The sequence below is a fragment of the Microtus oregoni genome, unplaced genomic scaffold (genome assembly GCF_018167655.1).
Source record: "Microtus oregoni isolate MIOR12 unplaced genomic scaffold, Mior012 000003F_ref0000135, whole genome shotgun sequence".
Taxonomy (NCBI): domain Eukaryota; kingdom Metazoa; phylum Chordata; class Mammalia; order Rodentia; family Cricetidae; genus Microtus; species Microtus oregoni.
The window spans coordinates 31,607,301-31,629,431 of NW_024543062.1; the positions used below are offsets into that span (position 1 = coordinate 31,607,301).

Sequence of the window (22,131 nt, forward strand, 5' to 3'; positions counted from 1 at the left end):
GACTCAAGGTTGACTCCCAGCAAACATTTGGGTGCATTACCACTTGGCACCCAGGAAACTGGGGGCTGGCTTTGCATAGCACAGTTTCTACTGCTACAGTACACTCTCCAGGAGCTGCTGGATGAAGTCCGTGCTTGCTCAGTTGGAACAGAAATAGTGACTTTGACTTTAGAGGGCAAAGGTCATTCTCTGTCAGGTCTTCTTCCCTGTTGACACCTGAGGAGAAGGAAACCTGGCTTTAGAGTCTCAGCCCTGAAGGAGGAAGCTACCATTGGGAACCCTCTACCTCCTCAGGGACAGCCAGCTTAGAAAGCAATGCACAGAGACCTGTCAGTGCACCATCTTCACCCTTGTGTAGGCATGGAGGAAGACGGGCTGTGACCACAGAGTCCTGGCAACATCTCACGTCACTAAAAGACTTCCCACTTTGCATTCAAAGTGACCCTTTTCACTTGTCCCTGGCCGGGGACGGCGGCCACTCTGCTGTGGAAGGCACTTGTAAACAACCAGTTTTACATGTAAGCCTAAATGTATGTAGAAAATGCATTTCAGAGATCCCACCCACAGCTGCTTTCAGCATGTTGCTTCCTTGCACCACACTACCAAAAACCGTCCTCAGGTTGCTGCGACCCAGAGAGGACTCTGGGGACCTTGTCAACAGTGAGTGAGAACTCAGCCTCCAGTTTTCTTGAGGCAGTGGTTTTATATCTCTGAGTCTCCTTAGACCTAGGATCTTCTGCATCTCAGGGTGGTACCTGACCACACGGGAGAGCTTTTGTGAGCCAGTGAACAGCTGGGCTTTAAGACTTGTGAATGATAATTGGGTCATGTGACCCTCTGGTCCACTGACACCTGGCCTCTCTGTCTCTCTCACTACTAAGTTACTATTTCAAGAGGCATTCTGTACCTTTCTTCCAGAGTAAATCAGTTGAGACCAGAGGGGGAAATGAACCAATTTGGTTACATGCTTTTACATATCATCTAGTGCGTCCTCCCACGCAGCCACCTCTTTCCAGCCAGCCACTCACCACTGTTAGCTGTCCGCTTTTATCCTTATAGACTTGGTCTTCTACTCCAGTCTCAAAAAGTATTGTGCCTTCTTTCCCAGGACTGATGTAAAACTGCAGGCTTAAAACACAGCGAGGGGCGAGTTACTGACATGCCTTTGAGTCTACAAAAGAAACTCCTTTGGGAAGCTCCCCTCGCTGGCGTTTGTATCCCTGCTTTATTATACTGTTTGTTACGTATGTGGCCAGTCAGAAGGACATTCTCACAAATGTCCCGCGTGCTCCTGCAGTCACTCTCAAACCAGTCCCACACTTCGGCTCTTTAAAGGGCTATCTGGGGGCTGGAGAGATGGCTCAGTGGTTAAGAGCATTGCCTACTCTTCCAAAGGTCCTGAGTTCAATTCCCGGCAACCACATGGTGGCTCACAACCATCTGGAATGAGGTCTGGTGCCCTCTTCTGGCCTGCAGACATACACTCAGACAGAATATTGTATACATAATAATAAAAAATAAATATTTAAAATAATAAATAAATATTTAAAAAAAATAAAGGGCTGTCTGGTACTTAAATGATGCCTATGTGGTTTACTCTGCCGACCACAGCTGCTCGAGGATTCCTCCGAGGTCCGTCAGGACAAGAGTGCGTGCTTACACTCTACCTACAAATTCACCCCTTGTTGTCAAAGCTGGGGGCAGAGCGAGGCCTCTACCGGGAGCATCCGGCTGGAAGGGGCTGCGAGCACAGCCGCAGGTGCTGTGGACACTTGGGCTGCACACAGGAGTCGGCTGTGGCCTTCAGTCCACAGTCTCACTGCCAGCCTTGGGCCTCAGGCATGCTGGGTAGCCCGACGTCAGCCGGCCTTGCTGGGGGACTGAACAGCTAAGGGGCTGCTCCACTGCTACCGAGAGAACCGACCAATTCTCTGTCTCTCGGTGCCAGTCCTTTCACCCCCACCCCAGCCCTTCTGACGGCCAGTCAGTCCACAGGCACCCCACCACAGCAGAGGTGAGCCTGCACCCTCTGGGCACACTGGGTCAGTGATAGCAGTCCCAGGAACATCAGCACCCTCTTTGAAAACTGAGGAAGATGACTCCTGAGGTCAGTGATACTCCTTTGTGTACCCTGAGCCCAAGATCAGATGGAGAAAGGACTGCTCTTTGCTACAGAGGCAAGGGGAGTCTCCCCCTAATCCCCATTGGAGGATTCCCCCCTTCCATCTTTTTGCAGGAGGAAGCAGATGGGACTCATGCTGGCAGCCCTGTAACTGTGACTAAGTCCCTACCTTCCTTGAACAACGCGGACATGTTCCTTCTTAATCAGCATGGCCAGTTTAGTGGCCACCTCAAATATGTAGTCACACTGCAGGATGGCGTCCCCCTGTGGAGACGGTGACAGAGCGGGTTCAGGATGAGTGGTTTGAATGTGGAGGCTCTGCAGAGTTCAACTTAGTTTCAGCCACAGCAGCTTCCACACCAGCGGAGGCTAGAGGGCACAGGTACCTTTTGCTGTTTGTCCCCTGGTGAAACATGAATGACTAGGATTCCATCGCTCAGACTGCTAGTGGAGACACCTGAGGATAGATCCAGAATTCAGAATTAATGAAGAAGACGGGGCCTGGGGAGATGGCCAAGCTTGAGGACCTGAGTTCGGATACCCAGCACCCACATAAAAATGAGACATTCAGGAGTATCTATACCCCTCCCGTGTGTGTGGGGGAAATAGTTGCATCCACTGAGCCCCAAAGCTCAGTGAGTAGCCCCATCCCGAAACATGAGAGGCATCAGACACCCACTTGAGACTGCTCGCCTACCTCTCAGGGCTGAGTACTCGATCTTCTGCTTGATTTTGGAATGTTCCACCACATACGCCGCCCTCGTAGTGAGGAGGAGTTGCCTCTGCCGTGCCTTGAAGCCTTTCCTGTCATACTTGATGACCGGGACGCCATACTATAAGGTGGTTGGTGTCAGCCGGAGGAGGGCTGCCTCAGACTGACTCAGCTTCTGTATTAACACTTTGGCTTTGCTGTCCTGGTTCTGGAAGGTTTTGATTCTGCGTTCTCCCTTACTACTCAGCCCTCTGAGGAAACTGAGACTGTGGATCCAGCCTCCTGGGTCTGCTCTGATAGGCCAGCAGAGAGGAGAGCACTCATGACTCCTGGGTTTTCAAGTCTCTCATACTTTTCTCCAGAACCAAACCAGGGCCTCCCTCCTCACCACTCAGGCACCCCCAAAGTCACACATGACTGGCAGCTGTGTAGAGAGGAGGTCAGTACTGGGATCATCAATCTACTGCTGCTCACCAGTATGGTGTCTCTCATGATACAGGTCCTGGCTACATCTCTTGTTTCATAGAAAAGCAAACCAAGATGGTTTGTGGGATGACTGGAGGCAGGAATGGTAGTAGGCTTCCGTTGGCAAATGCCACCTAGTGCCCAGAGTGGCCGTGGGAAGCCCCAGCAAACCCAACTGCACCCCTGTGCTTTAGCATTTCTAGACACTCGGAGGGAGAACATGCCCTGGCCTCAGACAGAGTAAGGGTCTTGGCGGAGGCCGCACACAAGGGTATACCTGGATCTTTTCACTGCCAAGCAACTGGAGCACTTTGGGATTTATGTCGCCTTCATCTAGGGGAAGGAGCCAGAATAGCAGGGTCACCACCCTGTAGGGAAGACCTGCCGCCTGCCGAGTCTGTGTTCCTCCCTGCCTCTGATCCAAACGCTTACTCACCCAGCCGGCTGCGGGCGAAGGGCTGGTTTAAGCTGTCTGTGTAGCCGTCCTTCTTCCCCCTGAAGATTTCGCTCGTGACCACCTTTTGCTGCATCTGGAAACAGACAGTTCAGAGCGTAGACGAGGTGGCCCTGGGCTGCTTCCCGGCAGGAGCCTTGTCACAGATGCCCTACAGCTCATCCTGGTGGAGACTGGGCTGGTACTTTTGTGGGTACCCTTACACTGGTTTGTGGGTGGAGGTTTCAGAGCTTCGGAGAGTGTGGTGGTTTGAAAAAAATGTCCCCCCAAAGGGTGTGAAACTATTAGGAGATGTGATCCTGCTGGAGGAAGCGTGTCACTGCGAAGGAGTGTTTAGAGGTCTCATATTCTCAAGCCAAGCACAGTGAGACAGACCACTTCCTGTTGCCTGCCTATCAAGATGTAGGACTCTCGGTTCCAGAGCATCTGCCTGCACACCGTGGTGATAATGGACTAAACCTCTGAAAATGCTAGCCATCCCCAATTAAATGTTCTTTCGTAAGAGTTGCCATGGTCAAGGTGTCTCTTCACAGAAACCCGAAGACCTCTCTCTCCTAAAGCGTCTCTGCAACTCCAGCCCAGAGGTAGCTTGTGACCCACTGCTTGTATTTGTAAGTAAAGCTTTATTGGGACATAGCTATGGTGTTTGTATATACATGTCTGTGACTGCTTCCTGCTATAGCAAGAAAGCAAAGGAACAACAGGGCATTTGGCCCAGAAAGCCTCAAAGACTGACTCTGCAGCCCTTCACAGAAAAGATTACAGGGGCAAGAGTCCCCTGGCACAGGCAATTCTGCCTCGTACAGTGCAGGGGCCTCCTTGATTCTGTTCCCATGGTAACAACACGGGGATGCTAATTGTAGCTGCTGCTATTTCTCACCTCCTTTATAAGTCCATGGGAATAGTGTGACCCTTGGCTCATAGGTAGACGGTAAATGTCGGCTTTAGTACTAAGACTCTGATGTGCAAGATGTCCCCACTACCATGCAGATGCCACATCTTCTGCCCTACCATGGCTTTCCTCTCGGCTGAGACTCCCCGGCAGTACTTCCGAACAAGGTTCCTCACGCACATCTTCCTGAGCAGGTTCGAAGCCTGTGTGGAGAACACGCCTCTTTCCCACCTGCCTCACTCCTTCCGTGCGTGGGCTGTGGTGACCCACGTGGCAGCTTAAGGGCATATTACTGTGATCGAAGCGAGACATCAGTATCTTACACTCGGTCAGCACCCCTGAACTAGTTCTTGCTAACTTGATCAGAGTTTCTTAAAGGGGAGGCTGTGGAAATGAGACAAAGAATCTCACAGGGTGGGACTGCGGTGGAGTCCAGGGATCCTAAGAGGAGCTGCCACTCTGCTTTGGAAGCACAGTTCTCAACCTATGGGTCATGACCTTTTCACAGAGGTTACATATCAGAGATCCTGCATATCAGATGTTTACATTATGATTCATAACAAGCAAAATTACAGATACGAAGTAGCAATGAACATAATTTTGTGGTTGGGAGTCATTATTACATGAGGAACTGTGTTCAAGGAGTGCAGCATTAGGAAGATTGAAAACCACTGCTCTAGAACATTCTTTGTGGAACCCGTGACAGTCACTTAGCTTCAAGACTACTACAGCATGGTTGGAAACCATTCAGAGTGCTCTGCCACATGTCTGTAATTTCAGGACATGGGAGGCTGAGGCAGGAAGGTTACAGGTTCAAAGCCAGCCTGGGCTATATAGTAAGCCCCTGTGTATTTAAAAGGCTCTGTCTGGGGCTGGAGAGATGGCTCAGCGGTTAAGAGCATTGCCTGCTCTTCCAAAGGTCCTGAGTTCAATTCCCAGCAACCACATGGTGGCTCACAACCATCTGTAATAAGGTCTGGTGCCCTCTTCTGGGCTGTAGGAATACATGCAGACAGAATATTGTATACATAGTAAATAAATAAATAAATATTTTTTAAAAAAAAAGGCTCTGTCTAAACGTGTCTGTTGGTTTTATAGCCCCACTGATGAATTCTGAGGCATTCCATTTCTTCTAAGAGCTTTGAAAAGCAGCCCTGTTGAACCAAAGGGAAACGGGACACCCAGAAGGTAAGCTCTTAGCACCCCACCATCTGCAACAGTAGCAGCCCACTATAGATTTACATTTTCCAGGATGCCTGGAGGCCTCAGCCAGCTCTGGTCCAGCACAGTCTTTGGCACGTGGTAGCGAAGATTCAAGATGTAATTCTTCTTCACGAGCACTACAAACTCCTCATTGTCAGGACAGAGGGGTTTGTCTCGGTTGATGAAACCCTTGATGAACCTCAAGAGGAAAGTGACATCGGTGGCTTACTCAGCCACACGGCCAGGAACCCCACCCGCCACACCTGCCCCAGCACCGCTCTGTTCTAACTAGCTTGAGGTAGTTGCCAGTTTAAAAATGAGCGGCATAGCCAGGCGGTGGTGGTGCACACCTTTAATCCCAGCACTCGGGAGGCAGAGGCAGGCGGATCTCTGTGAGTTCGAGGCCAGCCTGGTCTACAAGAGCTAGTTCCAGGACAGGCTCCAAAACCACAGAGAAACCCTGTCTCGGAAAAAAAAAAAAATGAGCGGCATGACATAAAAGTCAGACGTCAGTTTTCCCTAAAGAGGAAGGCTGGCCACGCTGGCGATGACAGACAGATGGCCTCCTGATTGGCTTGCAGTCCCCACGGCACCGTGTCCATCCCCATCTGTGAGACTTGCTCCCTTTGCCTGCCTCACTCTGGAAGCCATCTGACTAAGGGATATCACAACACTCAGCTGAGCTGTGGCAGTCAGGATTTGGAGAGCTAACAGCTGGATTCCCAGCCTGCTCTAAGGGCTGATCTTTCTGTACAAACCAAAACCGCAGCTGGAGAGATGGCTATGATGCTACTCAGTCACGAAGACTGAAGTTCAATCCCAGCACCCACAGCAGGCAGCTCACAAATACCTCTGCTCCTCTTCCAGAGAGCCAGGGCCCTCTCCTGCCCACACTCACAAACAGTCACAGAGAGCCAGGCGGCCTACGGCACACCCCTTAATTCCAGCACTGAGTCAAAGGCAGGAGGATCTCTGAGTTCGAACCCAGCCTGGTCTACAGAGTTCCAGGACAACCAGAAACAGAAACCCTGTCTCCAAAAACACCAAAGAGTCACAGAAACCCCAGCAATCCCATGAGCACTGCAGCGTGCTGGTCCCTGGATGCCGACATCTTACCTCTGGATGATCTGCACAGCCCACCTTCTCCTCTTGATCTCCCTCCGAGCCAGGGCTCCGCGCCAGTAGGCTTCTAATTTTGTGGCTGAAAAGAAGCCGCTGCTCATTAGAAGGTAGGATGGTCATGCAGAAGTACCGCTGGCTTTTCCAGAAGGGCCCAGTTATGTTGACTGCCCACCTGTGGACCCTGCTGATCCCAGAGATCCTGACATTTCATACCTGCTGCTCAGAGCAGGGTAGCAGCAGGGGCTGAGAGAATCTTTGTGGAAGCTGAAGGTTCCAGGAGGGACCACCCTTGAGACCACAGCCTCATCTTATCCCTGTACTTAGTTTCCAGCACCCAGTGCCAACTTCCAGTTCCACATTCAAAGATGGAGATTCACAAGAGACGTGAAAAATTGGGGCCTGGCCTGCCTCCATGTTTAATCAATCTCAATCTCTCTCTCTCTCTCTCTCTCTCTCTCTCTCTCTCTCTCTGCCATCTCTTCCCCCATGTCAGCAGTGTCTCTATTGGAGATAACACATTGCAGTACTCAGAGCCCATGGGGCTGGTGGACCACGGTCTGATGACCAGCTGCTCATTTATATAAAGTTTTATTGCAATACAGTTAAATCTGCTCATTTACATACTGCCTAAAGCAATTCTGAGGCGGTGGCAGCACAGTTGAGTAACTGTGGAGACTGTATGACCCATAGATGGAGAATATTCCTGTCTTGCTGATCTCTGTCATAAAGGAATGGTATACAGCTTTGAAAAGAAGTAACCATGCATCTCCTGGTTGAATTTCAGAAACAATTCAGAATAAAAATGCAGCCATAAAATACCAACACCTGTCAAGTTGTGCTATTTTGGCACGTCCATAGATGATAAAAATATAAAAAAGAAAAATGGAGGAGTAAGAACCATAAAATTCAACAGAAAATCTAAGAAACAGGGATGGGAATATCCCTTGAAAATGTCATTCCAAATGAGTTTTAGTGATGTGCAAAACTTTAAAGGAAATTACTCTTAGGGGATGGGGAGATGATGCCGTAGTGCAACCTGGAGGACCCGAGTTCAAATCCCAGTACTCATACAAAAAGCTGGACATAGCAGCACATGTCTGCTCCCAGTGCTAAGGGATGGTGGAGGCAGAAGATCCCTGGGTCTCATTAGACTTTCCGGTCAAATCAGTCAGTGAGACCTTGTCTCAAAAAAAAATATGGTGAAAAGAGACGGAAGATGCTCAACCGTGACCTCTAGCTTCAACAGGCGCACATGAAGACAAGTTCCTGACACATGTAAAGTCTGTGCATGGAACAAGTGTAGGCCACCATGCCATGATTACAGAACAGACAAGGGTGTAAGGATGGGGTAGACAGGGAAGGGCTCATCACACCCTTTCCTGCCCGAACTCACCTGCTTGTCTCTTCCTCATGTAGTCTCTCCTCCGCAGGCAGCCTTTGTATGTAGCTTGGATTCTTGAAACTTAAAAGTTTTGATGAATTGGCTTCTGTGTCTTTATGATTCCCAGAAGCAGGAAGGACCAACCCCCACCCCACCCCAGAGTTGGGATCCAGAGCCTGCAGTGTAGCCGTTCTTAGGGTGCTAAGTATTAGACAGGAGCAGCTGGCTCCATTAGGCCTGGCTCCCAGGCATGTATGGTTCTCAACGTCCACGGGTAGAGGAAGAGGCGCAGGTAACAGTGCCCAGTTCAGACATCATCCTCAAGGTGGGGAGGACAAGGGTGCATCTCCAAAGGAAACACGCAGGCTCGGTCAGAGATGACTAGCGGACTTAGGAGGACACCAGCTGAGCAGTGTGAGCACCCGGACACCCTTCAGCTCTGACTCCCATCACCCCCTCCACACAGTGAAAGGTCCTACCAGAGGCCAAGCTCACAGAGGGCCTCAGACACCAGCAACTGCACAGCCTCTAGGAAGAGGTGCTGATGCAAACCCCTGAAGTCTGGCTAAGCCAGAGCCTTCATCTCACTGGTGGGTGGCCATGGGTACCTGCTGCTGGAGGTGCTCAGTGGTAGAGAGCTGGCCTAGCATGTGCAACCATCAAACCTTGAAACCAGACTGGCCCAAGTTCAAGCCTGGCTCTGCCGCAGACCAGCTGTGTGATATTCGGCAGCTTCCTGGCGTCTCTGTGCCTCAGTTCTCCTGAATGTGCAGTGGGGGCAGTAGGCCTACTAACAGGCCTGGTCTGGAATGTGACTTGGTCAAGGACTTGATGCATATGGCACAGAGCAGGGACCTCAGCTGCTCAGTGTGCAGAAACAGGAAGTGCCTGGTCCACCATCCAACTCCTGTCACTTGCCATTCACGAAAACACCCTGGCTGTGGGCTTTGAGGGCAAACTTGTTGCCATCACCACATATGTAAAGGAACTGGTGAAGGCTGGACTGAGGGGGCGGGTCTCCCATAACTACACTTCGGTGTGCATAAAGGTCCTAGAACGCCACAGCCTGGACATAGAGCATGTCTCCTCCTGCCCTCGGAGCCCATCAGTCCAGAGGGGTCCATCATAACCCTATAGCCCCACACCTTATCCCTGGTTCTTCAGTGAGGTCTTTGAACACATAGACACCCATGTTTGAGGTTTTTCTTCCCTCACTCCCTGGTTAAACTTTTTCATTTCTCTTGAAAGTGGGATAAAAAGATCATACCTAATTGATGTTTACTAAATTCAAAGGCATCTTCAGTAGCAAACAGAGTTCTGGGAAAGCGGATGAATATTTTGGTTCTAGCAAAAGCAAAAAGAAACATGTAATTATTGGCCAGTCAGTCGCCACCCACGATGGTTGGGCAGTGTCCCACCCCCATGGCACGTCCAATCAGAACTTTAGAATGTGATCTCTGTGGGGCGTGGCTCTCTTTGCAGATGTGATTTTACAGTAGGGACAGAGGGGAGGCAGTAGGTTAGAGCAGGTCCTGAAGGAGTGTCCTTTATCAGAGCTAGAAAGGATGTGTAACCAAACAGGCAAGAGCAGTCCTATCAGTGCGGGAAGGCCCGGAGCCTGCCAGAGCTCCCAGAGATGGTGAAGACCTTCCAGATGGAGCCTGGCCTGCCCACGCCTTTCTCTTGGACCCTGAACTGTGAGAATGCATTTCTGCTCTGGTGACTTTTCATGTAGCCCTAAAGAGTGAATCTACCATGCTACCTGAAGTTGCTCACAGTTATGCCTCTGGGGTTTCAGGAGGGATGCTAAGGGGCACCAACTACATAGTGCCTTGTGCTGGAGACTTTCCCAGAGCAGCTATTGAGTGTGGTGGCAGCATGCCATGCCCTGTGATGCCAGTTCCAGGGTTATAGAATGTGCATGGATTTGTGTGGCCATCTCAGGGATGTGGATGGATTAAGCTGGGCCAGAGCTGGCAGACTGATCATTGGTAGAGCCAGGGGCAGGCATCCCTGAAGCAGGCAGGCATTCCTGAAACAGTTAGGCCCTGTTGTGTAAGAACTGGTCCTCTTGAGGCTTGAACACAGTTCTTTACAGCCACAATAGCCCTGACCAGAATGACTAACAGTACAGACCCAAGTCATCCTGGCTAATCTGAGTGAGTGCCCAAAAGTGGTCAACACATGGGGAAGATCTCTGCTCCACATACTGGATCCCTACAGTGGTACCCGAGGTTCTAGAATACCATTTTGGCTTGCTAAGAATGAAGCAAAATGAAGTTAGTTCTCTGTGAGCAGTAAGAGAAGCCTAGCCAGGGCAGGCAGGGCCCTATCCTGCGCCCTCTTCATTTTGTAGGCAGAGGCTCCACCCAGCAGTGGTGCCAAGCCTGAGACACCTGTCTTCTTTGCATCCACTGATTCTCACTATGACCACTCAGCTGCATTTAAATCTAGTAGCAGAACTGGCTTTCAAACAGAGTTTCCCCAAAAAAACACAAGGCAATTCCAGGCATGTCCAGCTCTTGGGCTCTGTGCAGCCATGAACACCAGTGAATAAGAATTTTAAAGATTTTTTTTCCATTTCAATTGAGCAATTTGCAGTGAGAACTTTGTTGACAGCAGCACTGTACCTCCACATCAGAGGCTGCACACGCCTGCTCCATGCGGATCAGCACAGGGGAGAGACAGTTTGGGGGCTTCCCGGCCACTTACTTTCCTAACTTGTAGTCCTGAGGTTGGTAGCCGATATACTTGATCAGCCTCTCGACACCCTCTCCTGGGGGGCCGTGCCAGTGTGGCCAGGTATCTGGGCACAAAGACTTGTACCTGCCAGGAATAGAGAAGGACATATAGAAGCCATCAGGACACCCTGCAGTGCCCTCTGCGCTAGCCCAGAGGCCTCACCTTTGCAGGAAGTGCTCATACTTGCGCCTGTAGGCGAAGCCTGCCCGGCGCACACGCAGGTGCTCCATCAGTCCCAGGTACTTGATCTGGTGACTGATGAGGAAGTCGTCAAACTTGCCTTTGGGGAAATAGAAGAGAGAGTGACTGGAAAGGCTCCCTCAGCTCCACCTAAGCCAAGCTTCCAGGCTGCTGCTCCGGGCTGGGTCCAGCCACAGAGACCGGCTATTAGGCCTCAGCTGTGTTTCTTAGGTGGAAGGGTTCTAGTTTCTACTGACAATCCCGAAGTCCACTAAGGAAGCTCGGAATCTCACAGGCAGCAACGGGCCGAAGGGCTTCTTCCTATTGTCACCTCTCTAGGGAGAACACACTTCAGGCCCAGTCACCTGCCGGGTCTCTGCTCAGAGAGCTTAGAACGAGAACATGCCCCAGAGTCGCAGGCTGTTCTAGAAGATTGTTCACTGCTGCAGAGAATTCTCCTGTCATCTGTCACTCTGATTCCTGTCACCTTGGACACCTGTCTGGCATCACCAGGCTCTGTCTGGACCATCAAAGAAGCCCTTCTCAATATGTCTATCATCTGTTGTTCTTATTTCTTTTCTTTTTTCCCCTTGCTTACCTCTGCCTCCTGGGGTGCTGGGATTAAAGGTGTACTATGATGCTCAGCCCTTTTCTAAAGTTTATTTTACATTTAAAATGTGTGTGTGCACGTGTGTGCCTGTGTATGCATGCACATGTGTGTACATATGTGTGTGCATGCATGTGTGCGTGTGTGTGTGTGCGTGTGTATGTGTGTGTGTGTGCAGGTGTTCTCAGACTCTAGAAGAGGACATTGGATCCCACAGAGCCAAAACTACAGGCAGTTGTGAGGCACCTTTTATCAATGCTGGGAATTAAACTCGGCTCCTCTGTAAGAACAGTACCTGCTTTTCATTTTGGCGCCATCTCTCCAGCCCCTTCTTTTATGTTTCAGCCTCTCTCTCTCTCTCTCTCTCTCTCTCTCTCTCTCTCTCTCTCTCTGTGTGTGTGTATGTGTGTGTGTGTGTGCTCACACATGCATGTGTGGTGGTAAGAGGGCAGCCTCAGTGTTAGTCTGCCCTTCCTGTCTTGTTGCAGATAGGATCCATCCTGCTGTTTGCGATGTGCACTGGGACACCAGGTTAGCCCATGAGCTTCCAGAGACTCAGTCTCAGCCTCCCGTCCCTCCATAGGAGCACTGCCTTTACAGACACGGCTTTATGTGGGTGCTGGGGATTTGAACTCAGATCCTCACACTTATAAGGCAAGCGCTTCACCCACTGAGCCACAACCCAGCCTTCTTCTATTGTTAGAGTTCATGTTCAAGGGCGTGGCTGTGGTGGCTTTGAGGTTAAACCCGCCACCCTGCTGTGCTCCCACCCCCCCCACCCCCAGTTCCAAGGTCTCTGGGTGGGTGACTTACTGGGCTCCTTTCTCTCGTTAGGCTTGATGCAGCGGATGTACGAAGGCTCCTTGGAGGTGAGAAGTTCCAGGAGGCTACTCAGGCTGTTCTTAAACTGAGTCCCAACCTGTGTGGTGAAAACACACTGAGCGCACACCCAGCCAAGGCTCCAGCCCCCGAGGCCTGACCTCTGCCTATTAGCGTTCTGCCCACTGACTGGAGGCTGATCTAGGATGATGAGTTCCCATTGCTTTGGGGCTTGCCAGGCAAGAGTGGCCAGCTTCTAAGGCACATTGAGATTTTCCTATCTTGAGCAATGGCTGGGCCTGTTGACAGGGAGGGGGCTGTGCCTTGCTCAGGCAGACATCCACCCAGGCTCTTAGCTTCACCCAAGGGGAAGCAGTCGCGGTATTACAGCTGGGATCTGAGATGTCCCTCGAAGGCCCATGTACTGGAATCATAAATCTCCGTGCAGCAGCTTTTACAGTGACCAGAGATCCCTGACCTCACTGAAAAAGGAATCACTGATCGATACAGAGCCCATGGTCTTTGCGAATAGTGGTGGTGGTGGTCTTTAGGAGGGCGTGGGTTCTTTAAAAGGCATGGCCTAGTCAGGAAGTAAGTTACTAAAGCTGTGCTTTGAAGAATACATTTCCCACAATTCCTTGTGCATGCTCCACACCTTCTCTGCCAGGGCATGCCATGCCACCCACAACAGGAGGCCTTGGGGTGCAATCTAAAGTCAGGAATCAAATCAACTTGTAAGTTGTCTTCCTTTAGGGCTTTGTCACACATGCAGAGTACCTCAGGGAGCCAGGTCGCCACTGGGTCCAGCCCCTCTGTCTCCCCTGAGTTTCCTAATTCTCTCCCTCCCAGACTGTAAGCCCCCCCCCCCCAGGACAGGGAACCCCCAGCCCAGGACAGTTGCCTGCACAGGAGGTGTCAGTGATGGTCTGCAACAGAATGAATTGATATTTTGTGCTTGTCTGTTAGAGAGAAGGGGAGAGAGGTGGCTTCAGAGGGGCAGTATCGAATAGTCACTGTCCCCTGGGACTTTTGCCCCCTTGCTAAACCACACCAGCTTCTCAGTGCTCACTTACTCACCGTTGGTGGCCGCCTCCGGTTTTCCAGCTCTGCCACCAGGAAACACTCCCTCAGAATGCTGTTCTGGGACCCACACAGCACCTGTGTGAAGAGGACCAGCATTGAGCTCGCTGCTCTAGGAATCATCGGAGGCCAGGAGACAGCAGAGCCACCCTCTCCATGGGCACTTAAAGACATTCCCCCCTACAGTAAAGTGGGAAGCCACACAAATGGCTTCCACGCTCAACACTGCCAAAGAGCACACTGGGAGAAGGCGTCTAGATGCAGCAGCCCCAGCCTTGTGTGCTTGTGGGGGTATCTGGTTTTCTCTAACATGATGACATGAGACTTTCCCCAGACCCGCTTAGTGCCGGGGAATAAGCCAACCTGTGCACAATCAATCCTAAGAGCGGGGAGTAAGTGGTTGTGCAAGGTGCAGTGCACTTCTGTGCAGGGAAGGACGGGAACACACAGCCTGGCCTCCAGTTCTGGAGGAGAACTCGGAAGCCGGCAGATGTTGGCTTGCAGGAGACAGACATGGTGGCATGAAGCCAAACACTCTAGGCTTTGCATTATCTGGCCTTGCTCCATCAATTTTCAGAAATAATCTGTTATAAGAAAAATGCAGGCTCTTTTATTCTTGTTACAATCATACTGGGCACCTTGCACACACTAAGTCCAAGCCCAGCCTCTCATTGTTCGTCATTTTCCTCCTCTTCTCATCTTGGACTTCGTTTTTTTTCTTTTAGACAGTTTCACTAGATAGCCCAGGCTGGCCCTAAACTCAAGATCTTCCCATCCCCCCGTCGAGTGCTGGTGTGTGCCACCACGTCTGGAAGAAGTCCTTAATTTAATAAAATTAAGACCATACAAAATGTGCTTCTATTTATCTAATAGAGTTTGTTCAGCCTTAAAGCAGGAAATCCTGTTGGTTTTCTTAGACAGGGTCTGGTGTCATCCTGGCTGGCCGAGAACTCCCTGTGTGGCTGAGGATGACTTCATCCTCCTGGTCCTAAGTGCTAGAGAGGATGACAGACTGCCATAGTTCCAGTTTAGGACACAATGCATGGGCAAGAAAGTTCCAGAACTTCCAGAGCCACCATTGATTTCTGTCATAGGCCATGACCTCACCGTTAAAAACATGTGGGATGAAGATTCAAACTTACCTCCTTCAGGTGTCTGTAAAGCAGGTCATTGTTTTTCTCCAAAAATCCTGGTTTAAAAAAAAAAAGTCCCAATCGATGAGATTCCACACTGACTGCTAAGACACATCCTGATGACGTCTGAGGTTGCATGGGGTTTCTGCCTTCAGGATACTGAGACGGGGCTAGATCCCAGCAGTAAGCTGTGGAATGTGCTATGCTAAGCATGGAGCAATACCCAGGCCTCAACCGACGCTAGGAGGACGCCCCCTAGCTGCAACAATTTACATCAGACAGAGCAAGACAGCATGAGGATGCCTGCCCCCTGCATACTCCCAGACAGATCCAGATATCCTGAGGACACCCCCCCATCCCAGACAGAGCCAGGCATCACGGGGGACACCCCCTATATCCCCAGACAGAGCCATACATCATGAGGATGCCTGCCCCCTGCATACTCCCAAACAGATCCAGATATCCTGGGGACACCCCCCCATGCCAGAAAGAGCCAGGCATCATGGGGGACACCCCCTACACCCCCAGACAGAGTCGAAATCATGGGGGACATGCCCCCAGACAGAGCCAGACATGGGAGATACTCTTCCTTTATACTCCAAGACAGAGCCAGGTATCCTAGGGAGATATCCCCCCCCCCCCCCCATATAATTCTAGAGTACCAGATACTATAGGGGCTGATTTCACAGGCTGAGAGTCAGGTCCTCAGAGGGAATTTACAGCAGACACATGCCTTGAGTCTTAAGTGATCCGGTAGCAATGACTAATAACCCACAGAGACAGCGGAGGGCATTGAGCCCTAGGTGGCCAGTAGACACCATGTGACTTAGGAAAATCAACCCCACTGAGAAAGACAAACTCCAGTGGTGACCTTTTCCATGCCCTAATTTTTTTTCTTTTGGATTGGTTTGTTTGTTGAGTCAGGGTCCTGCTATGCAGCTCTGGCTATCCTGGAACTCGCTACATAGATCAGGCTGGTCTCGAACTTACAACTTACAGAGATCCGCCTGCCTCTGCCTCCGGAGTGCTGGGACTGAAGGGGTAAGTTGCAATGTCAGGCCTTTCTCCCTTGAGTCTCTTCATGCCCAGGTTGGTGTCCAGCTCGCTATACAGCTGCTCTTCCTCCCTTTACCCAACAAGCACTGAGATTGTAGGCATCTGCCAGCATGCCTGGTGTGCACAGCGCTACAGACTGAAGCCAGGGCTTTAACACATGCCAGGCCGGTACTCTACCACTGAGCCACATCTCCAGCCTGACGAAAACTTGCCTTATGTGGTACAGTTAGAGTCCGGAGTCGTGACACATGCCTTTGCTTCCAGCACTCCCCAGGCAGAGACAGGCAAATCCCTGCAAGTCCCAGACTAGCTAGGATTATTTTGTTAGATTATATCTCAAAAACAAACAAAAAACCATTGTTGGCTTGTGGCTAACCCAGGAATTGAACAAGCAAAACCAGCAACAAAAGCTACGCTTCAAAATAGCCGCATCGAAAATGCCTAATAAGGTGGTGATCGTCAGGTCTCAAAACGGGTCTTTTTATTCCGGCAAAATACACAGTTTACCACATTGTGGGACTCAGTGGGCAATGACTCGAGGTGATCCGAGTTTGGATCCCCAGTGCCCATGTAAAACCCAGGTGTGGTGGCTCAAGCCTGTAATCCTAGGACTGAATGGGCAGTGAGCTCCAGATTCAGTGAGAGCCTGTCGTAAAAAAAGAGGTGGAGGGTGACTGAGGACCCCTGATGACCTCAGGCCTCCACATGTGCACACGCCCATACATGAACATATACACGGAAAGATTTACCATGATAACTTACATGATAACTGTAAGTACAGCAGCTTCAAGGCCATCCACGTGTAACCATCACCACCTGGGACTTTGTAAACCTCCCAAGCCCAAACCTGTACTTGAACTAGCGGCTCCCCAGCCCCATTGTGTCTCTGTGGAGGGAATTGATTCCTGCAGACCTCTCGTGTGAAAAGAATGACACTGCAGATGTCACTTCGCGACTGGCTTCTTCCCCTCTGCATCTTCTCCTTCCTGTCCAGGGCTGAGCCAAGCTCCATTGCATATCCAGCATGTAACTTTGCTACTTGTCTATCCCTGTGGCTTCAAGCCCCTGACTATGATGAAGAATGCTGCCCCACATATGGGTGGACAAATGCAGCTACACCCAGAAATGGTCAAAGCTAGCTTCTAGTAAAACCTGTAACTCAGGTAGAACCAAGAAGCCCAATGCAGTGATGTTTCCAGGAGACAGGTGAGAGCAAGCATCCTGGGGACGGGGTGCTGTCAACTTTCCAGAGAAAAACAGCTGAGCCTGTGCTTCCCTGAGCATGGATGCTGCTTATGAAAGTCAGAGGTTGGGCTCTCAACCCCCTCCACCAGCTCCTGACTCTGCGACCCCAGGAGATGCATTAAAATGCTGTGAGCTCAGGGGGGGACAAACCTGGGACCATGCCTGCTCCGTGGGTTAGCCCAGCGAGTATGAGTGGGGACCAAGACTCCGGTGTTTATCACATGGAAGATGAAGCACACATGCAAATGAGCACGCTCCAGCTTTTGTAGGCAGACATTAAGACATCTCCTCAAAGCACTGACAGGAAGTGTAGATCCGGAGATCGCCTCAGGAGAGGCTGGACTTCCCTTCCTCTGTGCTCCCTCATGGCAGCCGGCTTCCAGCCTCACCCAAGTGTCACTTAATTCTGTACCCAAAGCCACAAGTCATCCCAGAGAGCTGGGCTGTTCTAAACCATGTTCTCTATACTGCTTTGCATTTAAAGAAAGGAAACTTAAAACATGCTCTGTTACTTTAAAGATTTGGGGTGCTGGAGAGATGGCTCAGTGGTAAAGATCACTGGCTGCTCTTCAGAGGTCCTGAGTTCAATTCCCAGCAACCACACGATGGCTCACAACCATCTGTAATGAGCTCTGGTGCCCTCTTCTTGGCCTGCAGGCATACAGACAGACAGAACATTGTCTATATGTTAAATAAATAAATCTTTAAAGGAAGAACGATACTCTCAATAAAGAGAAAGGTCAGTTCTCAGAATTGGGGAAAATACCAGCAAATCCTATAGTTGACAAAAGGTCCAGTGTCCAGAAGATGTGAAGAACTCTCGTGATTTATCGAAGCAGGCATCTCCTCAAGGATGCACAAATGAATGGCGAGGGACACGAAGAGTGCTTGGCTTCAGCTGCCACTAGAAGAACTACAGGGCAGACCTTCACACCTGCCCAGAGGGCTGCTGGCAGAGCATTGTGGGTGTTGGGGAGGATGTGGAGAAACCAGGACCATGGCGGCCAGGGGGGTCCGCAAAACACTAAGTAGGGTGCTCCCATGGGATCCAGCCACTCATTTCCTCACTATCTACTCAGGAAAACAAAAGTAAGCCAGGCCATCCCAGCTACTCTAGGAACTGAGGTAGGAAGATGCCAAGTTCAAGGTCAGCCTGGGCAACTGAGTGAGACTGTCTCGAAATTCTAAAACTCCCAGAAAAGGATTGAGGGGACCTCAGTGACAGGGCACCCCCCTAATGTGCACGGGACCCAGACTCAATCTCTGGAACTGCTGGGGGAGGTGGGGGGCATACAGGTATGGTCCCAATGTCAGTCTCCACACGGCTGAGAGGATAAGCCCCCTGAAGACTTATGAATATGAGCACAGACAAGCTTATCCAGAGAAAGAACTATTACTCAGCAGTAACCTTGAAACATTATGCTAAATGAGGGAAGTCAAACCCCCAAAGATTCTCCAGTTCATGATAGGAAGGCTGTGGAGTTAGGATGTGTATTACTTAATTCTCAGCTAGGCAGTGGTGGTGCAGGCCTTTAATCCCAGCACTCAGGAGGCAGAGGCAGGAGGATCTCTGTGAGTTTGAGGCCAGCCTGGTCTACAGAGCGAGTTCCAGGACAGCCAAGGCCACACAGAGAAACCCTGTCTTGAAAACCAAACAGAAAAGAAGAGAAGAGAAGAGAAGGAAGGGAGGGAGGGAGGGAGGGAGGGAGGGAGGGAGGGAGGAAATTTCTTAATCTCTATTGCTTTGGGGAGAGGCACTTGTCTAAAATGAAATTGAGTGTACAGTTGCACAACTCTGAACACACTAAAACCCTCAAGTTGCACATGTTAATGGATGAGCTACGCAGTGTGTGAATACTTTTATTTATTTAGGTTTTAAAAACGTGGTTCTATCTGAAGTAATAAGTAAAACGCGAAAGAGCCTTCAGGTGGCATGCTCGAGTGCAGGAGCTTTGGGGTGACCACAGATGGCACCTCCTTGGACGACCTGGTGACCAGCATGTGCACACAGGCACCTGCTCTGCTGTGACCCACAGACTGTGACCTACAACCTCTGTCACTCACCCTTGGTGCTGTAGGTGACCTCTCCTGCATAGTGCAGGAGGCGAAACTCCAACCAGCCAATCCTCTTCCAGCCCTTCGGACCAGCCAGCTTCCTTCTGCAAGACAGACACATGCTGCTAGACCCTTCTCCTTCATGGCAGCAAGAATGACAGAGAAAGTCCTGGGCCAGCCGCTCAGCGACATTGCCATCAACCTGAAGGAGGCGCCCAGTGAGCCTTGTGCCCTATGTCTGGCTGTGGGGCAGCTCTCACACTTAGAGCTGCCCCCCACTAAGCTAGTGAGGAAGGAAGCCCTATCTGCCTGGGAGAAATATTCAGGCTTTGTTTTTAATAAAGTCACCTGGCACTGGGGGCATGACTCTCTGGTGGAACACGTGTGGCAAGCAGAAAGCCTTGGGTTCCCTCGACAACATTACAGGGTGGTTTTTGCTTGTTTGTTCTAGTTTTTTATTAAGATTTTTTTAATACAATCTTTTCTCATTTTACATAGCTATCCCTGTTCCCACTCCCTCCCTTACTCCAGCTTCCCCCACCTTCCCCCACCACACCCCTGTTTGTTTTTTAATCCTGTGTGTCTGGGTGTTTTGCCTGATGTGTGTCTGTACACCACATTAGTAGCTGATACCTCCTGATGCCCTGGAACTGGAATCAGAGACAGATGTGAATCTCCATGTGAGCGCTGGGAACCAATTTGGGTCCCTTGGAAGAGCAACAAGTGCTCTTAACCTCTTCAGCCCCATTTTTTAAAATAATAATAAAAAAAAGGTTGGGTGTGGTAGTGCACAACTTTAATCCCAGTACTCAGGCAGGAGGATTTTGGTGAGTTTGAGGCCAACCTGGTCTACATAGGAAGCTTCAGGTCAGCAAAGGCTACATAGTGAAACCCTGTTTCAAAAAAGTAGAAGAAAGAGAGGAGGAGAAAAGGGAAAAAGGAGGAGTAGGTCCAGCGAGATGGCTCCACAGGCAAAGGTGCTTGCCACCAAGTCTAATGGCCTAAGTTTGATCCGGGGACCCTACCTAGCGGAAGGAAAGAACTGACCTCTACGCAGTGTGGTACATGTGTTCACGGGCATGTTCACATACACAGATATTAACATATGCATTCTTTAAAGGTTTGGTGAAATAGATCATTTGGCAAAATGCTTGCCGTACAAGCATGAGACCTGAGTTTGATTTTCAGAACCCAGCTTAAAAAAAAAAAAAAGTCAGGCGTGGCTGTGTGCGCCATTAATGCCAGCCCTGGAAAGTTGGAGACAGGCTGGTCCCTACAGGTCAGCACGCCTAGCCTAATGCATAGACCCTAAGTCCCAACGAGAGACCATTTGTGACTCTGCACAGTTCACTGTTCATGCTCACCTCATTTGCATATCTAGCTTCATCCGTACGTCTCTCATGTCTGACAGGGGTGTTATCAATGACAGTGTCCGTGGACACTCAGAAAGCTACTGAGTAGCTGTGGTAGTATCCTACCGTGCAGAAAGCGGGGCTCAAATGCAGAGGGGTCACATCAGCTCTGCCCACTCAGTAAGTGGCCACGCTGGGACTATGATTCAAAGCCAGGTTTTGTTTTGTTTGTTGGTGCTGGGACTGAATCCAGGTGTCTGGCTGACCAGGGACTTGTTACATAGATCAAGCTAGCCTCGAATTTAGGGATCATCTACCTCCTGAGTGTGAGTTTAACGGAATGCCTACCCCTTGGTCTACAGCACGTTTACGTTTTTCTCTTATTTGTCTCAAAGACTAAGTTAAAATTTGAATTTTCTTTCTGAAACGTTGTGAATGCTTTTGATTGGCTTGGGGGTTGCATATAAATCAAACATTCGGGGTCTGTAGAGATGGCTCAGTGGTTCAGAACACTTGCTGTTCCTGCAGGCCACCTAGGCTCGGTTCCCAGCTCACAACTGCCTGTAGCTCCAGCTCCAGGGAATCTGACAGCTGGCCTCCATGGCCACACGCCCTCACACGCACAAACACACACACGTGTACACACATAAATACATTCCCTGCTGCATATTCACACTTATTATTTGTTCTTATGTTTGTGTACATTGGTGTTTTGCCTGCATTTATGTCTGTGTGAGGGTGTCAGATCTTGGAGTTATAGACAGTTGTGAGTTCCCATATGGATGCTAGGAATTGAACCCGGGTCCTCTGGAAGAGCAGTCAGTGCTCTTAACGGCTGAGCCATCTCTCCAGCCCATGCACCCCAAGTTTTTCTCATTTTCTCCTTCGTTTTAAGCTTTTTGTCTTTCAGTGTGGCATAGGCTGGCCTGAAGTCTTGATTCCCTGTCTCAGCCTGCCGAGCCCTGGGACGGCAGGCCTGTGTCACTGAATCTGGCTGTTGCTACTGTGCCTAAATTGTTCAGAAGGACCATCTCATGCCTGCACCTCATGTGAAATGTAACCACCATCAAACAAAGCAAGATACTCACTCTACTTGGAATTCCTGTCAGTCCAATTTCTTCTAACAGGCATGCTGGCATGTGAGCCGGTTTCCAGGATGCTATTTTTGTATATGAAGTCACTGTACTGTGTGTATGCATTGTGTGGTATATGTGAACATATGTACGTGGTTGGCACCCAGAGACCTGAGGAGGATGGACACTGGTATCCTTCTCTGTCACCCACTGCTTTATTCTTTTAGGTCGGCTGGCAGCAGCCAGCTCCCGCAATTGTCCTCTCTCAACCTCCACAGCCCTGGATGTGTCCAGCCACGCCCAGCTTTTATGTGGGTGCTGGGATTCGAACTCAGGGGCTCATGCTTGCACAGCAAGCGCTCTTACCCACTGAGCCATCTCTCCAGCCCCAGAGGACTTGGACTTGGACACGGGTCCAAGAAAGAAGACATAGCATTC

At 50.3% G+C, this 22,131-nt stretch overlaps 1 protein-coding gene across 1 annotated transcript in view; it reads right to left on the bottom strand.

Annotated features, from left to right (window-relative positions):
- Nucleotides 1–192: 192 nt before the first annotated feature.
- The window catches only part of Myo1h (myosin IH), a 41,964-nt gene continuing 20,025 nt past the window's right edge, over nucleotides 193–22,131 (bottom strand). The window contains exons 14-31 of the mRNA XM_041648667.1: nucleotides 19,278–19,372; nucleotides 14,922–14,968; nucleotides 13,777–13,857; nucleotides 12,694–12,799; nucleotides 11,256–11,373; nucleotides 11,064–11,177; nucleotides 9,619–9,695; nucleotides 8,364–8,432; nucleotides 6,965–7,049; nucleotides 5,888–6,047; nucleotides 4,765–4,848; nucleotides 3,736–3,829; nucleotides 3,577–3,632; nucleotides 2,820–2,955; nucleotides 2,509–2,579; nucleotides 2,292–2,386; nucleotides 1,029–1,128; nucleotides 193–216 (exon numbers count right to left, since the gene is read on the bottom strand). Of these exons, the coding sequence (XP_041504601.1) occupies nucleotides 193–216; nucleotides 1,029–1,128; nucleotides 2,292–2,386; nucleotides 2,509–2,579; nucleotides 2,820–2,955; nucleotides 3,577–3,632; nucleotides 3,736–3,829; nucleotides 4,765–4,848; nucleotides 5,888–6,047; nucleotides 6,965–7,049; nucleotides 8,364–8,432; nucleotides 9,619–9,695; nucleotides 11,064–11,177; nucleotides 11,256–11,373; nucleotides 12,694–12,799; nucleotides 13,777–13,857; nucleotides 14,922–14,968; nucleotides 19,278–19,372 (1,612 nt within the window). The remainder of the gene's footprint in view (nucleotides 217–1,028; nucleotides 1,129–2,291; nucleotides 2,387–2,508; nucleotides 2,580–2,819; nucleotides 2,956–3,576; nucleotides 3,633–3,735; nucleotides 3,830–4,764; nucleotides 4,849–5,887; nucleotides 6,048–6,964; nucleotides 7,050–8,363; nucleotides 8,433–9,618; nucleotides 9,696–11,063; nucleotides 11,178–11,255; nucleotides 11,374–12,693; nucleotides 12,800–13,776; nucleotides 13,858–14,921; nucleotides 14,969–19,277; nucleotides 19,373–22,131) is intronic.